At 38.7% G+C, this 21,720-nt stretch overlaps 1 protein-coding gene and 1 long non-coding RNA gene across 9 annotated transcripts in view; both read left to right on the top strand.

Annotated features, from left to right (window-relative positions):
• The window catches only part of Smr (nuclear receptor corepressor smrter), an 89,511-nt gene extending 67,844 nt beyond the window's left edge, over positions 1–21,667 (top strand). For 6 of the 8 annotated variants that reach the window (XM_087409001.1, XM_087409000.1, XM_087409003.1 and 3 more), the window contains 7 exons: positions 8,582–8,893; positions 9,150–9,526; positions 9,801–10,061; positions 10,227–10,680; positions 10,876–13,130; positions 13,259–13,452; positions 15,986–21,667. In XM_087409001.1, the coding sequence (XP_087265127.1) occupies positions 8,582–8,893; positions 9,150–9,526; positions 9,801–10,061; positions 10,227–10,680; positions 10,876–13,130; positions 13,259–13,452; positions 15,986–16,739 (4,607 nt within the window). In that variant the 3' untranslated portion in view covers positions 16,740–21,667. The remainder of the gene's footprint in view (positions 1–8,581; positions 8,894–9,149; positions 9,527–9,800; positions 10,062–10,226; positions 10,681–10,875; positions 13,131–13,258; positions 13,453–15,985) is intronic. The other 2 variants (XR_015546025.1, XM_087409002.1) reach the window with 2 other exon arrangements.
• Positions 13,459–15,895, top strand: LOC147908737 (uncharacterized). The gene is made up of 2 exons (XR_015546027.1): positions 13,459–15,354; positions 15,416–15,895. It is a non-coding gene; the product is annotated as an uncharacterized LOC147908737 (long non-coding RNA).
• Positions 21,668–21,720: the final 53 nt, after the last annotated feature.

The following is a 21,720-nucleotide window of genomic DNA, read 5'->3' as shown; positions in this document are numbered from 1 at the left end:
GAAAAAATATATATTTTTTTAGAGAAAGCATATTTGGATGAAGTTTGAAGTCGAATTATTACTAATAATATATTATTTTAAAATATTAATGCTTACAATACGAAATTAACACGTATATTTTCTTACTAAATATTTCTATTTGTTGATAAAGAAAATAGAAGATTCAAGGTTCTTTTTTCCGATTGAAATCCAGAGCAGGGTTGTCATGTATCCCTGGATTAATAACGCGGAGTCACGCGAGAAAACGATAATTCGATAACGCGCAAATAAATGACGGGGAGGACTCGCTCCTAGATCGTATACGTCATAATCGCGTAGAGTAGTCATAGCAAATTGCTGGGAAAATTAAATGCCCGGGGATTCGTTCCGTCGTGCCGGTCAACGGGTGGTGATAGCGGGATACGATGAGAACGATGGGGTGAACGGGGGTGAAAACCCGCGCGCGCGCGCGCGCGCGCACCTGGCACGAGCTAATTAGCGTCTTGATTTACTTAATCCCAATTAATGCCTCCGTTTATGCCGTGTCTCTCCCTCTCCACGTTCTTGTGTGCACTAGGCGGTGTGCAGGAGCGCTATCGTTTGAATTCGGCACGGGCGGCGCGTTTCCGCTCCGCAAATACCGCCGGATTATCTCCGTGTGGATACACACGGTATTAATGTGCCGAGGCCGCCGGAAACTCCTCGGTGTTCACCTGTACGAATTAACGCTACTTAACTACTTGTCGACTCGTCTCATCCGTTTCTCCATCGTGGTCATCCATCCGTTCCGTATAATTGCACGAATGATCGATAAGGCGGAGGACGTTATTTTGTTGCATTCAAGACAATAGGGTAGTGGGAGTGGCAGAGGAGAAATAAATTTTGTCATTTTTATACGAGAGAAATTTAATGTTATAATAATATTGAAAAGATATCGCAGATGCCATTTCAGTGATACCGTAATTTGCTTGTCGCATTGTTAAACTTTTAGAAATGACGAAATAAATTTCAATTTTTAATTATTGCTTTAATTGTTGCTGTGGATGTGAAACATGGCAAATAAACAAAAACTTAGGAGACGTCTCCTAGAGTTGGAAATGGATTTCTAGAGATCAGCCAGAAAGTCAAGAATGGAAAGTTTTATAAAACCGACATATATATATATATATATATATATATATATTTTCGATCTCATCTTCATTCGATTAAAGCTGATGAATAATAGTCAAATTTTTTAAAAATTATTTCTTTGTTTTATTACAGTTACACTAATATTAATAATCTCTCTCTCTCTTTCTCGATATTATAAATGATCGTAATAGATTATACGTTATTATCAGATGTCAGAGTTAAATTTGTCATTAAATCGTAATGACAAAATCTCGCGGGATGAATTCGTAGTATCGGCACACGTAGATCGATATTGCACTGTCCATCTCGCAGCGATATATACTTTATATCGTTCCCGAGGACATCATGGTAGGCTAATCACCGTAATTCAATCAGCCGACGAGATGTTTTAAAGGGTCGCGGGAGAGTGGACCGATGGTTTCGTCATCAACGACAGTGTAACCCCCGCGTTTCCGCTCGTCCACGTAGCGCGATTGACAGATGTTATTTACACAAGTAAACCGTGATCCTGCCTGGCACAGCTCTGAAGCGCCACCGAAACGCTACAAGCGATTCCATATTTACATGGTCTGGTCCCCGCTAACGATAATCGCGCAGGTGGCTCATCAAAGGAGAGAGAGATGGTCCATTACATCGTGCAGAGATATACAAAGATGTGTGTTTATACGTTATATTAGGTCATTTAAAAAGTATCCGCGGTTTTTCGTTCAATTTTTCAATGAAAAAACCGCGGATACTTTTTAAATGACCCAATATATTCGATATATTCGAACGCCATTGAAAAATGGTCTATAATTGTTAATTATTGAACTGTGTCTCATTAATCGGTGTTCGCGCGAGTCCAGTGGATCTGGATTTCTTCAACTGTGTGAACGATTGTTTGTAGCAATGTTTTTCTACAATTTTACAACGTCTAATTTCCGAATTTTGATCTATAAAATGAAAAAAGACAAATGTTTTGATTTTCAGCAAAGATACGTTGATTTAAAGTACACTGGACCCGCGAATATTACTTGCGGAAATATTCGAACGAATACCGATTAGGATTATGTATCTTGATACAAATTTCAGAATGCTTTTGGGATAAGAATCGTATATTATTCCTTCTTTATCTCGTTTTCGCGCAAGAAATACGAATAATTTTAATATACAGGATAATTTCGCGGTATCGATATTCAATAACGAATATAAAACAGAAAGGATAACTTAACGATAGGATATATTTCGATTTATTGATATCGGTGTCGCCAGAAATTACACACTTTTTTTCCAAGCGTACACTTGTATCTTTTTAAGTTGCAACGAGGACGCGTTTCCGGCGGAAACGGAGGACGCGGCGTTACGGTGAATTTATTGCACGTATTACCGGCATCCTCACAACATCGACCGTTCTTTTTGTTCGCGCGAGCGGACGGGTGGTGGTGGAATCGCGAAGAATCGCGGCGCGTGTTTGTTTTTAATCATTCTCGCTGGAGCCAGCGCAGGAGAGAGAGCGTAAATCTCATAAATACATAAATACAAAAATGTCAGCCCGGAGCGAATCCGCGGGCGGGCGCGCCTCCCTTTTTAGTCCGCCGTACGTTTGCTTTAGACTTCTCTGCTTTTTCTCCTCCGAGCAAATTGTGTCGATCGACGTGTTTTCTAAAGCCGAACCACGCATAAAGAAACGCTAAAGCGCGGAGGCTCGTCCTAACAAAGAAAGATCGGTTACGCGTGGTCGGAACGAATTTATTTGTTCTGAATTTTTACGAATGATGGAGATCGCGACGCTGTTAAATGACAATACTTTGATGTTTTCCCAGAATGTTGGAAACACAGAGAATGCTGACCAAGCAGGAAACTTAAAATTGATCAAAGAATCGAAAGAGTATGTGTGCGTGCGGGTGCGTGCGCGTATGTGTGCGAGATAGAGAGGTTTCGTAACGGCTTGCATGAAACCAATCAAAGGGAATATTTTATTCGGGATATATGTGCGGGATATATCCCCGCGAGGAAACGACACGACGGCAAATGTCCTTTCGGGTTTGATTACCCACCAATCCGGTTGATAATCATCTTTGGTCGATCGCAAAAATTCAACTCTCAATTACGCAAAGAAATCCACGTGCAGAGTCGTTTAATTCGTCACAATTTTACAGGGAAATCTTGAGAATAATTGTACACATACACACACACACACACACACACACACATACACACACACGTATGTAATTATGCAGACTACTCTGCGAGATTGTGGAAAGGAGACAAATTACGCGAATAATGTCTTATTACTGGGAGAAAGAGGGAAGCAAAGCGGCAAATTATTCGCGGCATGGAATGCCTTTATGAAATATTCAAATTACCCTTCCCCCATCAACGAGCTTAATTAGCGCGAAGGTAATGTCCCCCGTTCTCGTAGCCGCATCTTTTTTTCATCAGGTTTATCGTTTGAGCAGGGTTTGACTTGGACCGCGGTGGCTTTTGTTTCTTTACACGTTCAATTACGCGTCTCGATAAATCATTAAAGTATCTTACTACGAAAAAAAATTTAATTATCACTTCCTGTCCTAATTTCCAATTTGTAAGATCGAAAATTATATATAAATACGATCGAGACGATCACGAGCCTACATAAATAAAGACCACCTGTCTTGAACTTAATTTGCTCGAAACTACCGCTCGATATATGACGAGATAATTTGTTTCCGCCTAACATTGGCCGACTGCGAATATCGCGTAACTGCGCATGGGTTCGGTATTGAATGGGCTCTCGTATAAATTATTCATTACGACGTTTCATCCAGTTTTAACTCTCCTTTACCTGCCCGATCCACTCTCCCGAGATCTCCCCACGTATTACTTTGAATGTACGGGGAACGAGCTTTACGAATTATTCCACGTGACATGTGTGTTATTGCGTTATATATTCCACGGATATATTGTATTCGCTTTGTACTATGGATTGCTGTTGGTAATGCTCTCGGTGAAACGAACGGTTGAATAAAAATCTCGTTAAAACACCAAGGAAGTAATTATTATGAAGAAACGTATGACGTATTTTGCATGATGAAAATGGAAAAAAAAATTCATCTGTTTGATACATATACATGTACATATATATATATATATATATATATATATATATATATAATTCTTGTCCATCACATTTGTTATTCTCTTTCTGCTTAAAAACATTTTTTTTTCTTTTTTTTATTAAAATTGAAAAGTCCAAAATAATAGAAACGAGGGAAATTTAGGTATAATAACAGGAAGTATTATTAACGTATCAATAATATACACCAGTTTATGAAGATATTCGTTTTGTTAATTAAATAATGCTGCTAACGTATCAAATTTGTGTATAATCTAAATATTTATGTACCTAAAATAACATGGAATTTATACTACGCGTTCGAATTTAATTACGTTATTGTCGGTCGTATAAATGACAGATCGTGAAAAATCGTGGCATGTTATACATTTCCCGCGCGTTTATTTCCACGCAGGGTGTATTCTGAAAACACACTGCTGGGCAGCGTTCGATGTCTGGGTATCCGCGATACTTGGAGATACACGCAAATGCGGAAAAATTGGCCGGTGCAGCATCCTACTTGGCCGGGATTGGTCCGTCGATCTGCGGGGCAGGGGCGCGCAAATTACGCGAGAGCGATTTTCCTCTCGCTCTCGGGAATACCTGCCAATCAGTGTCGCGAATTCTCACACGGCGTGTTATCCTCTATCTACTCGCAACTCCGGCAAACTCTTCCAATCGCTCGGTATTCGATATAGGATACTTGCGCCGGGCTCATCTCGCTTGCCAGTTGCCATCGCCGAGCGTTTCCACGAGTGCGACGTCACATTCGTAATTCCGTGTCAACAATAATTCCGCGTACGATCCGAAAGACACGGAGGACGCGCGGCTCGATGTGACAGGTCACTGGAGAGCGGATGCACGCGGCATCCGGGATATACGAATTTCGAAAGAGACAGAAGGAGAGGGGTAGAATCCCCAGGGGGGAATACCGAACACTGAATAATTAGCAAAACATCAAGCGACCATCGTTTAATTCTCAATTTTCATTCGTATTCAGTGAAAATTTCAAAGACGACTATCGAATTTATTTATTTCTTTTTTTTTTTTATCTCGTTTAATTCAGATTTTCCAATCTTTAGAACGTACGACGGGAATTATGAGGATTTCTGAATAGGTATTTTCCGAATATTTATTATAATTCTCGCGAAATATAACAGCATGAAGTATCACGAGCGGTATAGCCCTTTCCGAATTCGTCAAGCGTCGATTAAAAATTTTTTTGATTTCTGAGAAATTTTTTTAACCTCTTGGCTAACGTTGTTATTTTGACAATTTATTTTACAAAGGTTATATTATCTCAACGGTATCGGGATTATTACAGGTGTGCTCGATTTTGCGTCCCCCGATCATTGTCAGCGCGAAATAAATTTATGCAGTTTCGCGCGCGCAAGGAGGAACGGAACTAGCGATCTTATTTAGGAGCGAGCGACGTCGACGTTTGCGGGAGGCTAAGAACGAACGTCGAGAACTTTTTAATTGGGCGTCCTTAATTAGCTGAGTCCCGAGTAATTATACTGTCTCTCGCTCCGTTTCCGTACGCCAACTCTCTCCCTCTCCCCCGCGCACCCCTTTTCGCCCGCTTCGCTTTCCGCACCGCTCGTGTTTTCACTCGGGTTCCTTGCTCGTGATTAACTATATTTGCTCAATTTCATAGCGGATAAACGCGAGTACATTCTCTAAATAGCCGTTGGAAACAACCCTGTTTGCGCGTTTATTGTCGAGCGAGAATTCTACAAATATCTGATTGCCGATCAAATTAACGTTCTTGGAAAACATCGATTTTATTCCAAAAAATATAGATACGTCTTGACGAAAGAGCTTCGTGGGAAAATACCAAAGTACTTGTCAAGATCGAACGTTTCAGTTGGAGTTGAAACGTTAAATTGAAGCGTAATCGGGTCATCAAGATTAAAATTGTAAGATTCGCGGATATCCACACAAGTGTAGCCACACATACGTTCTTTTCATATCTTTAAATGATAAATAAATGATAGGAAATATATATTGGGTCAGATAGTGTTGATGGTCAACACATCTAGTGACAAAAAACCGCGGATACTTTTTAGATGACTCAATATTATTAATAGTTTCCACTCTCTTTCGACTGGAACATATGATATGCGATCTTAAAGAAGAAGAAGAGAAAAAAAAAAAAGGAATCGCCTATTTTGATTTATTTCATTTTAGCGTATGCTCCAGTTCACTATCGAGCTTCATTGAAATTTCATTTGGCGACTCTAACGACTCGGAATGGCACACGATCGGCCATTATCGCGCCGCGTGTTTGTGGCGTTTTGTACGCGTTCCGCGTATCGCGCACGGCTAACACGCGCGCAGCGCGTACATTTATATTTCACGGCGGGCCGCAAACACGTTGGCGTTGCCGAATCGCGTCAATAGACCAGCCCCTTTGACGTTTTAGCGACAGTGCGCGTCATATCGCAATTGCACCGAGATAGGATCTAACACACGCGGCGGTGATGGTGGTGGTGGCGCATTGCATATGCACCATCTGATACAAGCGTATCGTCGCCTGGTCTCGCTCTCGCGTGCGCTTTTATATTTTATACGATTTTTATCGGCCGTCCCTAACGGCATATCAGCGCGAAACACGCGCTCTCGATTCGGAAACGTTTTCCCCGTTTCAATCGCCCGGAATGATCGGAGGAATTCATTGCATTACTCCGCGAGAAATAGTGTTTATAGTTATGACAATTTTGCAAATTTAATTTCTCGAAAATTACTAGGAAAAGGTTTTTTTTTTGTTTCTTCAAATTGTCACGTTCTTAATTTTTTTAAATAATTTTTCTAGTAGAAGATATTCTTTTTACGGGTTTTCTATAAAAATTTCATTGCCTTATATTATCTTTAAATGGAAACTACACGAAAAGAATTTTCTTTCAAAATTTACCCCCTCGAAAATATAGTGGTTCTGGTACAATTTTAAAGATTTTTACCATGCACTTTAGTAAAATTAATCAAACTTACATTAAAATTCTTTGAAATATAAGACTATCCCACAATTATCATATTTTCAGAGTAAATTCTAAGAAAAAATTCTCTCCGTGTATGATTGTATACAAGGTGTCCATAAATCCGAGCAAATATCTCGTAACTGGTTGAAGTTACAAGAAAGTTTAATAAGAGAAATTTGTGCGACTCCGAGTCAACTACAAAGTGCACATAAAATTTTTTTTTCTACTCTTGGCTTTTTCGAGTTAGGTTAACATAATTTTTTTAAATGAATACCTATAATTTTTTACATATTTGTATAGTAGGGAGCACTTGCAATCAAAATCATATGTAATAAAAAATTGCTATTATGCATCGTTTACGAGATAATCGACATTTTAAATATTGAATCTTAAGAAATTGATTTTCTTTATCACAATTTGAAAAAATTCTAGACTAATATTATATTTTGAATTCGAACAGGATCACTGATGATCTTCAACTCGTCAAAATATGCGATTGCTTGTTTTGTAAATAAAATATTTGTTCTAGCATGAAGTATGAAATTCAATGCAGTATGTCTGTTAGTCAGTCAGTTAATCAGTCGTCTTTTTAATGAATATATTTATATTGTAAATTACGAAAATAACGATGTATACAATTAATGAAAAGTGTGATATGTTCGAGATATGACATTTAAGTATACGTAGTGAAAATCAAGCTTCGCTACTTTATCAACAAAAGTATCTGGAACGAAGGATATCGAACGATCGTACATTTCGGCGAGTCGCAAATCTATTACGTCGAACAGGATCACTAACAAGACAATGTACAATCAGAACAGACGAAGAAATTTACGACATACAATCACCTGAGTTGTTGAAGTCATTACAGTAGAAATACTACAGTCAACAATGAGAAACATTGTAAAACGCGTTGAATGTTGTATTGAATACGATGGTCAAAATTTCGAGCAATGGGTTAATAAATGTTCCACAAAAAACATTGTTCTTCTTCGATCTCTGAATTTTCACACTTCAAACCACGTTCAAAATTACTTAGAATCCAATTTACTTTGATACTTAAGATTATCTCATAAACGATGTATAGTAGCAATTTTTTACTACATATAATTTTGATTGTAAATGCTCTCCCTATTACATAAATATGCAAAAAAAAAAATTAGAAATATCCATTTAAAAAAACCTGTTAACCTACCCACACATAACTCGAAAAAGCCAAGAGTAGAAAAAAATGTTTACATGCTACTTTGCAGCTGATTCGGAGTCGTACAAATTTCTCTTATTAAACTTTCTTATAACTTCAACCAGTCGCGAGATATTTGCTCGGACATTTGTGGACGGGGACATTCTGTATATATTACTCTGCTCTTTTCATTACTCCTACATATATTGTACAATAAATTTTTTGTTACGATTTCAGAGGGTGGTAAGCAGATAGGATCTCACGCTTGCACGGTGTGCAAAAACGTCGTCGAGGGAAGCGCGCATAGTCGCGCGTTACCACGTAGTCAAGCATCGCAGTACGGCCTACGGGAAGATCAAGTACCTCCTGGTGCGCGTGTCTGCAACACTTGCCGCTGCAAGGCCGTCCGAGGACGTTATACCGCCTGCCCGCTACCGGGCTGTCCGAATCTGAGCAGCTCTAAATCGAGAGTGAAACGGTTAAGAGCGTTACCTTCCAAGTGGCTTGACTTGCCACCGGAAATTCGGGAGCCAATCGCTCAAGAATTTCGTGAGTATTCTCTGCAAATTTTTATAAAATTTGTGTGTTCCCTTCGCAAATTTATGTCCGTAAATTTATTGTAAATTTAATTATATATAATTGTGTGTATATTACATTATATATATATATATATATATATATATATATATATATATATACACAAGTGTGTGTGTTTTAGATTTTATTTAATTTTGTATGAAAATACAAAGTGAATTTTATTCAAGTGCTCACTCCGTAACTAAATCATTCATTCTATTTATTTCAGAAATACCAAACAGCGCGACGAAATGTTGCTCGGCTTGCTTCAGCCGCATATCGCGCCGTTTGGCGCCGCATCTCGCCGGTGGTACCGAAGTATCCGAGGATGGCACCGATGCTTTATCGCGTCAGTGGACAGACGAAGAGCTCGAACAACTCCGCAGGGCACTTCGGGAACATGGCACCAATTGGCCGAAAGTCGCCGAACAGATACCCGGCAAAACAAATCATCAGTGCAAAAACTATTATTTTGCTTACCGAAAGAAACTGAGCCTCGATCAGGTAGTTGCCGAATACTATGCCTCATTAGGGGAAGAACGAAGACCGTGTTTAACTGACGAGGAAGAAAGTGGCAGTAGTACTAGTAGTTGTGATGAGCTAGCTGTAAGTTTCTCACGAATTACTAAAAATTATTATTTAATTTGTGTTAAACACACAATCAGAAATGAGAAGTACATTTTCGCGTAAAAATATATATATATATATTATATATATACACGTAATTTTGCTATTTCTAAATTACAAATGAAACTAGTTAATTAGCTTTTGATACAATTGGTAATTTACATTAATGTTTTATTAAGAGATTGCATTAAATTAAACATTTTACGTACATTTGCGTATATATCAATTAGTCTTACTTTATTTTCTCTTCTAGGTTCATGATTCAAGTGATACAGCCAGCGCAGGAAGTCCGGCAACGACTATGACAAGCAGTAATGTAGCATCGAGTGGTACTGCGGCGACATCGTCGTCATTATCGATGTCTTTCCGATCCAGCGAGCAAAAACTCGGCGAGAAACTCTCGGATATAGCCGTAGTATCACTTGTACCGCCCGGATCATCTCAACAGTCTTCCAGCAGTGGAACTACTACTGTTACTTCAGGTGGCAGGGAAGATTACGACAGTTCTGCCACGGTAAGACAAAGTTCTTGGATTTTGTCTTGCATAAGATGTACATATAATTAGTTTTATTGTTAATTTTAGCATTTAAAAATGATAAGAATACAATTATAAAACAAGACGCAAAACAACGTTTTTGTGCGATAGAACCGTCTGATAGAGGTGCGCTAATTGTTTCAGGAGACAGCGGACGAAGGTCAGGGAGGTACTGACATGGATAATAGCAGTGTCGTGGTGACACTGACAACCTCCAACAGTAATACAACAGCGTTGCAACAACATCCGCAACCACCACCGATTGTTCATTCACCACCTTCAACAACGAGTAATTCCAATCCACTCACTGTCAAGGATCTCATGCTTGGAGTCATCGAGATGCAATTAAAACGTACTCCCAACAGTCCAGCCGACGGTGGTGGCTCGTCAGCACCCAATAGTTCTGGCACTCCGACGATATCTAGTATTTTGAAGACAGATCATCGTAATGACATAACATATGTTCGTGGCTACAAATCGTCGTCAAATATAGCAAATACTACATTGTCTAATAGAGGAGATACAAATCTAGCCACGCTCTCCGTTGTTTCGGGACCTCATCATGCTCATCGTTCTGCTCCAAGTCCACAACCAATTGGTAGGTTTATTGATAATATATCGTTATATTTAGAATTCTTACTTAAAACTTCTTAAGTCTAATTTTTATATAAAATTTATTTTCAAAGTATGACTTTATCATGTTTATTTAAAATCCATTCTTATTTGTTCACATTCTGTGCGTTATGTCATTCATGATTCATCAGAATAGGCTAAATTTATGCATTTTCTTTAGGTCAAATGCAAGCTACTATCACTCCTTGCCCACCAGCAGTACCGAGTAATCAAACTTCATCTTCGGACTTGCTGCCTAAGGAAGGTTTGGTTGTCATGCAAGTGCAACAAGCATTGCGAGAAACGGAAGGAACGTTGGATTTGAGTATCAAAAAACCAAGATTACAACAAGATTACAATCATTCAATGCAGCTTCACAAGCCACCGACAGTTACGCTTTATCGGCCGGAACCGCCGGGCGCGTATTATCATCCTCACGCCCCTCATCCCGAACAAGGTCGTGGCGCGAAAAGTCCATTGATTTATGCTTCGTCACCGCGACCACAAGCACCTATTACACCTAAGATGAACAAAGTCACCGTACCACCACCTCATCCCAAGCTATCTCCAAAATTAAGTACTATAGCCACGCCGGGTCACAAAGGTGGTTCCATCACGCATGGCACGCCTGTATCCACAGCGCGTTACGAAGGTTTGTTGCGCCAAATGACGCCACCTGGTAATCCAACGGTTACTGGTGCTGTTCCGAACGCTAGTGAACGAGGCGGTGGCGGCAGTGGCGGCGGTGGCGCCATTAATGCCGGTTCCGCTGTACCAGGGACTCCGAAAGATACAGGTGGTTCAATTACACAAGGTACACCGGTGCTTCCGTTCGCGGTAGACAAACGCGGCACGCCTATATATGATTATCATCGTACCATCCGACATTCGCCTGTAACGGGCGGTGGCAATGTTCCACCCCCACCGCCGGGACAGGGTCCTACAAGTCAGACAGCATCGCCAGCCGTGGTAGTGAGTCATGGTGGCAGTCAGTACAACTCTTATTCTGCTGCCGGGCGGCCGCCGCCCAGTTATTCGATGGAGCAACAATTATCCAGCCGACAGATCATCATGAATGACTACATTACAAGTCAGCAGATGCATGCGCGTGCTCGTGGTAGCAGTAGCACTGGTGCATCTGTTGCTGCTGAGACGACCGGTAAGAGCGAACCGCCACCGCCACCGTCGTCTACTCTCTACTATACTGGTACGCCTCCTCCATCACAAACACATACGCAACCGCGGCAAGGTGTTATCCAGAGGCACAATCCGCAGAAGCAAATGCACTATCCACCACCACCACCTGGCCTGGAGGCGTTCTCCAGTTTAGTGGATGTGGCAGTACAACAACCCAGTCTTCCGGTACCACATCCGCATGGGCATCCAGCTGCATCTGGTAGTGGTGGTCATGAGGGTCTCGGTAAAACGATGGCAGATCGCCTGTTAGCTGATCGTTATGACAATAACCGCGCGTTTCGCGAGCAAGAGATACGGCTACAGGAACATCGTATGGCGGCAATGCAGGCTGCAGAACACAGACTAGCAGTGGCTGCAGCGGTGCAGCAGCATCATCATCGTGATCGAGATAGAGAACGCGACCTCGTTCATCTACGGGAAAAGGAGGAACATCGTTTGCATCGTGAAAAAGAATTGCAACAACTAGAGCACCGTCTTGCAGTCCAGCAGCACCATCAACAACGTGAAAAAGATCTCCAGCAGCAAGAGCACCGTCTCGTGCAGCAGCGAGAGAAGGACATGCACGTCGAGCACGCTCGTTTGTCTGTGCAGCAAGCACGGGAAAAAGATATACAACACGAACATCGACTTAGCGTACATCAACAGCGAGAAAAGGAGATACATCAAAAAATGGTGGCAGCTGCCGCACAACGTGAGATTGAGCATGAGCATCGACTTGCTGTACAACAACAACAACAACGCGAGAAGGAGATGCAACAACAGGAGCGGCTTGCCATTCAGCAACACGAAAAAGACGTTGAACGTCGCCTGGCTATGCAGCATCGCGAAAGGGATCTGGCGCATCTTCATCAACAACAACAACAACAACAACAACAGATCCAGCAGCATATTCAGCAACAACGTATAGAGGCCGAGAGAAGACACATTGCGCAACTATACAGAGATCAACAGCAAATTGATAGAGATTCGTCGAGATTAGCAAGCCTCGGATTTTCCTCGCAACCTTCCAGGCTTCAACAATCTCAACAGTCTCAACAGCAGCAGCAGCAATCATCGACGTCATCGTCATCTTCGCGACAAAGTCAATCTTCCAGTCAGCAGAATGACTCGTCGACTCTTACAGCCGCCAGTTTAATTGACGCTATCATCACCCATCAGATCAATCAGAGTGTCGAGAATCCCGGTGCAAGCGGATCGTCAGTCAATCAGCCAGCACGTGCTGGCGATCGTCTTTTTCAGGTAGCCGAACATATTTTTATTTTTCTTTGAAATTTTTAGTTTGTTGTAAAACATACGCTACGTTTAAAAGAGCTTTGTTTTTTGAAATTGCGTTCTTGTCGCAATCCTATTCTTTTTCGTCATTGTAGGGATTTCATCGCGAAAATCAGCAAGAACCTAATGGCATAGTTCACAGTCCTGCTGGTGAAGGCAGCGGTGGTGGAAATGGTGGAAGCGGTAACGGAAGTGGCGGCAATAAAGCAATTACTCTCGGCGAGCATGTTGATCATATTGTCTCTAAAGATTATGGCCCACCTCATTCGTCGTATAGATCCTACGCTGGGTAAGTTCTTGCGCAATGTAAGCATCTCTTTAAGCTCAATATTATATCGTGATGAAAAATTTTTTTTTGTAAAACTAAATTACAAATTATGAATCGAGATAGCTATAAAGAAAAAATGTATGAGATTCTTAATGATCATACTACATACGATTCAATCAAAAAAGATCCCACTAAGAAAATAACTGTTGAAATTGGTAAATTATTAAAAAATTGGAAAAATAAGGGATACATTGATTCAAATTTATATAAAAAATTGTACGTTTCGGATGGCGAACTTCCGAGATCTTACGGTTTGCCAAAAATTCACAAAGAAGGTCACCCTTTAAGATTGATTGTCAGTTGTATTAATAGTGCTTTTTATCCACTGGCGACTTTCTTAAAGGAAATCATTGACAATAATAATATAAAAAATTTCAGTTTCGTTAAAAACAGCTTTGATTTAGTAAATAAACTCAATGGTAAAGCAATTGATACAAATTTTAGTATTATATCATTTGACGTGGTCTCCATGTACACGAATATTCCGACCGAATTAGTATCAAAAAGCATTGAACGCAGGTGGAATCTTATGGAGAATAAGACTTCGATTCCTTTACATGAATTTATCAAAGCAATTATGATTATAATTAATTCTACATTTTTTAGTTTTGATAATAAAATATTTAAACAGATTTTTGGCATGCCAATGGGTTCTCCTTTGTCCCCCATACTGGCGAACATTGTTTTACAAGATTTTGAACAAGAAATCATTACCAAGAATAACATTAATTCATCGTTTTATTTTCGTTATGTGGACGATATTGTATTAGCTATACACAAAGAAAAAGTTGAAGGAGTTCTAGAATTGTTTAATACTCATATCATGAAAGGCTTAAATTTACTGTGGACTTTGGCGATGATAACGGCATACATTTCCTAGATGTTAAATTAATGAGACAGGAAGGAAATATCATCTTCGATATTTATAAAAAACCTACCAATTCTGGGAGATATCTTAATTATTTTTCGAATCATCCGTTAGAACATAAAAGGGGAGTTATTATTGGGCAATTTGATAGAATTCTATTCTTATCCCATCCTAAATTTCATGAAAAAAATATCTCTGAATTAATTCACACGTTTCTAAGTAATGGTTATTTAAAGTTTATATTTTCTACAATCAATAATAGAATTAAAACGTTGGAAAACAGAACTAATTTAGATCAAAATCGTAAAGAAATTAATAATGAATGTGACTCTAATGTTACTTCAAAAAAATTTTTCACGATACCATATTTGGGCAAAGTTTCGGAAAAATTTAAAAAACTTTCACATGTGTACGGTTTTAATATAGCTTATAAACCTATGAATAAATTGAATACATTTATTAAGACAGGAAAGGATTCTTTGCCTAAGGATGACCAATGCGGAGTAGTTTATAAAATTAATTGCTTAAACTGTGAATCGTCTTATGTTGGCCAAACCAAAAGGAAATTAAAAACTCGGATTAAAGAACATAAGGCCGATATAAGAAAACCTTCTTCCGAAATTTCTGTGGTTTCATGTCACCGTATGAATGAGATGCATAAATTAGATTGGGATAATATAAGAATTTTAGATATAGAACAATCTTTAGCGAAAAGAAGAATTTCGGAAATGATACATATAAAAAGACAAACAAGTGGTATCAATAAACAAAGTGACACGGAAGGTTTGCCTGAGGTTTATTTTCCTCTTCTAAAGAAGGATGTCTCTTTCTGTTAATAAACAATTCTAGAACTTTCTAAAAATTTTGACTCAGATATATAAATAGTGGTAAAATATATGATAGGACAAATAACAACACATAATGTCACGACAAAACTTTAACTGTGTAAAAGAAATACTCGAGATTCATCGTTTGGTTTTTTTGCTGTAAAACAGGTAATGATTCTATTTCTTTATATTCCGACTAGAAGATTTTAATATATACAATTTTATTTAGAATCTGGAAATTCTTGTTCTACACTTTTCTTGATATGACAATTGACGGTGTAACATTACTGTATGAAGCATCTTCACATATAAAAGAACATGTTTATTTAATTACAACTCTCGACTGTCGAATTTAATGTCAACTAGATGTAACTCTGCGTTTTAAAAATATTATTGAATTACTGAAGATGGCCAGATTGTGGCCGAAACGTTTAATGTTTTAATTAATGTAATAATAATTAAATATCACAAACTATAACTTGTGCTGTGGTTTTTTATGCTCTTATTTTTTATATGTGTTAAATTACAAATCTCACAGTTATGAATTTAAGTTCACAGTTTTTTGCTCTGATTTATTTGATTTATTTTATTCGGTTTTGTCGATTCTTATTTTATCGAATATAAATCTTACGAATAATAAGATTTATAATTTTTAAGTTTTTGGAAGCAGTTTATTGAAACTTCCTGTTGTAAAAAGAAAGAAAGAAAACACATTTAATTTTTTTTTCTTAATCGCAATGTGTATTGGCGAATACTCGTATATTATAACTAATGGAAATCTTTATTTTCTAAACAATAGATATCAAATTTCCGAAGATCAATGGAAGAGACGAAAACATAATGAGCCGGACTCGGTGAAGACTGGGGACGAACGACAAATAATACGTGTTGCGCAACAGCAGCATACACAGCAGCAACAGCAGCATCAGTCATCGGGAAAGCAGCAATATCATTCGGTCGAGCCAGTTTCGCCGCCGGAAGCAACTACCAATCATTACGCACGTCGCTTGTACGATTCGAGCACTGCCACATCCACTTCCGGGACTCCCTCCAACAAGTCGCATTCGACGCCGTACGACGTGTCGCCATTCGATTATGTGAAAAACAAGATAGTTGAGGTGATGCGCACTGAGGACGACAAGGCCGGCGGTGGCGGCGGCGATGGTGGTACGGGCGATAGAAACGGAGGCGGTAATTCCGTCGTTGTGTCTGAGAAGGATGAAAAGGGGGTTGGTGCAGAGAGAAGCGTGGAGAGAAGCCCATCGAGTGGTGGCGGAAGTGGCGGTGGCGGTAATAGCGGAAGCAATGAGATGGTGGTCGACAATACAGGTGGACCGAATCCAACCACTCGTGAACAACCACCGCCGCCTCCTACGCCCGCAGCTACTACCACGTTTTATCCATTTAGTGCGTTAGGAGTGCACACAGGACCACCTCCGGCTCCGCCACCCGCCTCAGCTACATCCGCCTCCGTGGCAAAATCGGAACAGATGCAAGCCGAGCCGGCGCCATTGCTTTCCTCGCAATACGAGCCGCTCTCGGATGAGGATTGATAGTCTTCTATAATCGTTCAGCGCTGTAACTGTTCTTACGCTAAACTGGCATATACTAGTGCGACGATGCACGGCTATTATGGATGCAGAGAGATGCTGTGACATACGTCTTTTTAGGATATTTGCAGATGATCATCGATCGAAATAATGATTAATTATATTGGACGATTTATCGATTATATTGGACGCTTTGCGGGCAATCAGAAGCCACATTGCGTTCTTGTCGGTCGCCAAATCCTAATCTAATTTAAGAGACTTCTTTTTTTTATATATACGCATATATATATACATACATATACATATATAAATATATGCATATGTAGATATATATAAATATGGAAATTGCGATCTCCGGCGAGATAAATGGAGAAATATGATATTTTAAACAGAGTCCCACACATATTGTTGTTTTACAAACTCTTTGTAATTTCATTGTATTTTTAGTCAAAAATCATTCCCGCGTCACGCGAAGAAAGGTAAATTTACGAAACGAATACTTGGATTTTATTTGCCTTCTCGCGACGTTGCGCTGGTTTTCAGTTAAATACATAGCGACGAATAGTTTTATCTAATAATTAGTTATTTGCGATGTATAATTTATAATATAATACCGATATGGACATAAAAGTTATCTGTATAAATACATACATGTATATGTATACGTCACGTGGAAAACTGATTACATTTGACCGCCGTGGTTTTGATGGGCCCTTTTTTTTTAAATCTCGCGAGTTAATTGTACAGGTTCGGAAGTTTTAGTTTAGCGAAATTTTATGAGTGCGATAGTTCTAAAGAAAAGAAATCGTTACATAACATAATTGTTAAATAACATGTACTCGCCTATACATATACATATTTTTCACTTTTTAGGTTTTTCGATACTCGCAAATGTATATGTACGTTAGCGTTTCATTTCGCAAAGGAAATAAATCGGGATCGACACTCGATATATATCCATTCTATTTCATATATGTACTAATATACCGAGTGCTCGAAGCTTTAGTCGTTCGATCGAGGTGAATTATTATTTTTTTATGTTGACTTGGGCTTGATCAGTCCGCAAAAAGACGTCGGTATACGCGCAAGCATCCGATCTGTGAAACATCTAGGTCTATATATGTATATCCCATGTTCACAATACAGACGCTTCTTTTGTACATAAATGAAAAACAAATATATGTAATCGTTAAGCGGTAATGTAATAATATACAACGCTAATGAGGGCGTGCGTGTTTTTATTTGGAATGAGTCTGTGATGTATCTGGGATTAATAGGTTCAACTGTGTTACATACCAGTGCAAAGCATAGCCTGTAGTTTGAACTGAAGATGAGAAAGAAAGAGAGAGCAAGAGAGAAGTAAAGTGCAAGAAATATGGAGGAAAATGCCGTACTACATATTCTGGCGTGGATAAATCGAGATATTCTGGCGACGTGAATCAACTTTCGACGATCGTTCTGATCTTGGTGAGTTGGGTTTAAGAAAACAGGAAAAATAATCGTAACACAAAGTGTATTGTACATAGTACATATTAATTTCTAAGTTGAACAAGTAATATGGCTAGATAATCCGTACACGCTACTGTATAAGAAATTTAGGTTTAGCGATAAAATCGACGTAGTTAGTATTTAGGAGTTTAAACAAACCACGAACTGATTTTAGGGGGAAAAACTTTCTCCTGGACTTTAATTATTAATAAATGACGGCAAAATAAATATGCAGGCGATTAAATTGATGGAATTATCATTCGCGAAGCGAAATTGGATGTAGATTTATTTTATTTGTGTTTCAAACAATTTTGAGGAGAGAGAGCGAGCGAGAGAGAGAGAGAGAGAGAGAGAGAGAGAGAGAGAGAGAGAGAGAGAGAGAATGTGTATGCTCTATTACATACACAACGCACAACACACGACACATACACATATACATGCATACTTTTTATACAGCCTAATTTTATATTTGTAGCTTCAACTGTTTTGCGATCTGCGCCTTGTTTCTTCGCCATCGTGACACCCGACGAATTCTTCAAACATCACTGCGAGAGTTATTTCTTTCAATCACTGCGTCGTGAATCACCGCTTCTGCCAGATTGCGCCTCGATAATATATATATAAAAATGTTCCGTGTCGTTTCGGACGACTGATGAAGACTACAGAGATTCACTGTACAAAGATGACTGCCTCCATTCACACGCCAGCGATCAGACGATTAGCCCTCGTTCATTTGTATTTTCGCATTTTCTTCTTGCATCTTTGATACAACAAGTGTATCCTCCGCGCGGTACAGGTATTATTCTCTTCTTAACTTAACGTTCTTTTTTCTTCTTTTCACCTCCTGTAACAAGTGTTCTCTGACACGGGCAGTTTATAATGTGTTACTCGGCGATTCCTTTTACCCTTTTCATAAAACAAATTGTGCAATTAATTATATAAAACAAACGAGAAAGTAGGTTTCAAAAAACATTTTTTTATAAAATGCATATTAAATCGTATTTTACTTATACCAATTATATAACATGTATGTAATTATTACTATGTCACATGGTTGCATGATTTTTTACTGTTTAAAGCGTGTAGAAAAGATTATTTTTACGTTTTAAAAGTAATAGCTTGCGCACACTGAGAATTCAATTATGTACTTATTATAATCATACATGGAGCATTTAAATGTTTTATCTTCGATTTTTTTTTATATAGTACGTAGTTTGACTTTTTGATTAATCATCTTGAATGATGAAGAGAATCGACGAGTTTCGCGGAACACTGCATCCTGTCATGGAGACACTCACCTCCAATGATTCTTCACTGTACAAAAACATAATTGTTGAGGTCCTGAAAAAACCGTCGAATGCTTCCAGAGTTAAGTGGAGATAGATATATACATATATATGTAGATCGTATAAATATATGCACACATACAAACACACATACATACTGTACACACATACATACTGAAGCGAATTAATCTAGTTAGCCCGAGGCATAACGTTTGCGGACATACAACGCGTGACAGCCGTGACTCGATCTTCGTACTTCATACTTCATTAGAAGAGTGTGCTCGGTGTCACGTTTCTCCTCCTCGTATAGTACCTGAGCGACACACAGCCCGCATTTAGCGATCGCCCCCGTCGTCGATGAAACGCGAGAGTGGTGCGAGATCTAATTCCGACACGAAGAAAACGTTCGAAAAGACGTTTTATATATTGTCCTAATGCCTAGAGAATAAAATATCGCAAGAACTTGATGTATATCTTTCAAATGTCTTTTTTATTATCGCATTCATCTCTCACGTCTGTCTTTGTTATAATCTATTACATTCATTTATGTTACATCTCATTCATAATATAAAATCGTAAATGCTCGTCGCAAGTGCCAGGGAGAATCGCACCACTTTAAATGAGATCACCCGCGCGATCGAGGTACGCCTTGACCTTAGGAGCAACTTTTAAACACACGCGTGTGTAAAGACGGGTCTGCGTGTACATATATAAAACGCTACATACATATAAACACTTGCATACATACATACAAAGGATAATTGTGAATTAAACCCCCGCTCTATTGGAGAGAAAAAAATCGTGTACATATAACGTGTGACATGTAGTAAATATCACGAACTCCCTTTCGTTGGTACATAGTATCTAAAGAGATCTTCAGGGTGTCGGGTCTTTCGTACGGGTCGATTATTCGCAGGCGATTTTCACGTTTCTCAACGAACTATCATCCCCTTTCCGAGAGAAGAAATTCGAACGAATAGTAATCTAATCTATTTCTTTTTTCAAGCGCTTGAAAGAACTTTACAATAACAATAACAATTATCTTTTATCTCGCAAAACAAATTTTTATATACTTATTACTGAAATCATAATCGTTTCTTATTTCTTATTATATTTTGTTACACATACAAACTTGTATACAATTATATTATATAATTATATACGTAGAATATATATTATATAATATATTGTATAACTGAATTATTTTTGTAATACTTATTTTTATAATGTAATCATTGGATGGTGAATCGAAATCTTGAAAAACGAAACATGGACTTCCTTTGGCAAGTGTCTGAAAAAAAAAAAAAAAAAGATTTAGATGGTTATTGCTGTGAAGTCTTCAATTGCATTCGATTTTTCGAGGGAAATCGTCTGTGCGTAAGCAATCTCAGGTACGATACAGTACTGTAACACAATAGATGTAAGAAGCGAAGAAAGAGAATAGAACATCGACGGCGTCTCTTCCTCGGAAATAAGAGAGAGAAAGAGAAACACGCGTTTCTCGCAGCAAAGGAAAGGTGAGATGAACTTCATCAATGCAGCTACCTACGAGTATCATCTAGATTAGAGATTTAGGCGACGTGAAAAGGCGAACGTCGCATATATATGTACCTAGACTCATTTGTAACACGTCGAGGAAAGATGATCGATTAATTTGTTCAGTGTCTATCGTTCGTTTCCTACGACGTACGTGGAAGACGACAAGCCTGTACATAGTGATATGATAACGCCGAGATACACACAGCTCCCTCCCGAATGTTGTATCATAATAATATAATAATATTAGTATTAACAAAAAATAATAAATGCATATGGCGCGATCGCAGAATTGTCAAGCTAGAGTAATAGAGTAAAGAAAAGAGAGAAAGAGAGAGAGCGAGAGAGCGAGAGAGAGAGAGAGAGAAAGAGAGAAAAAAACGATGAGAAAAAAAGCGAAAGACTCTATTTACAAAACGTGATTATTATCCACGAAAACACGCTCTGTTAATGCGACTAATTACAAAACAAAGTAACTGAAAATTAATTATAGCGAGCGAGAGCATACCACGCCTACAGTAAAACTACAGATGTAGCATACACGATAATATTATTATCAAAACAGTTCAATGTAAATTGTTATTTTTGTTGAAATAAAAATCACCTCCGTTATAATAAGGAGCATCTCGCTTTCGCCTTTTGATTTCGCTCCGCATTGTTCCTCTCGAAAGAGA

The sequence above is a fragment of the Acromyrmex echinatior genome, chromosome 8, assembly GCF_024713525.1.
Source record: "Acromyrmex echinatior isolate Ae372 chromosome 8, ASM2471352v2, whole genome shotgun sequence".
Taxonomy (NCBI): Eukaryota; Metazoa; Arthropoda; class Insecta; order Hymenoptera; family Formicidae; genus Acromyrmex; species Acromyrmex echinatior.
Note: the sequence above shows the minus strand (reverse complement) of the source record. Positions and strands in the feature narration are given on the sequence as shown.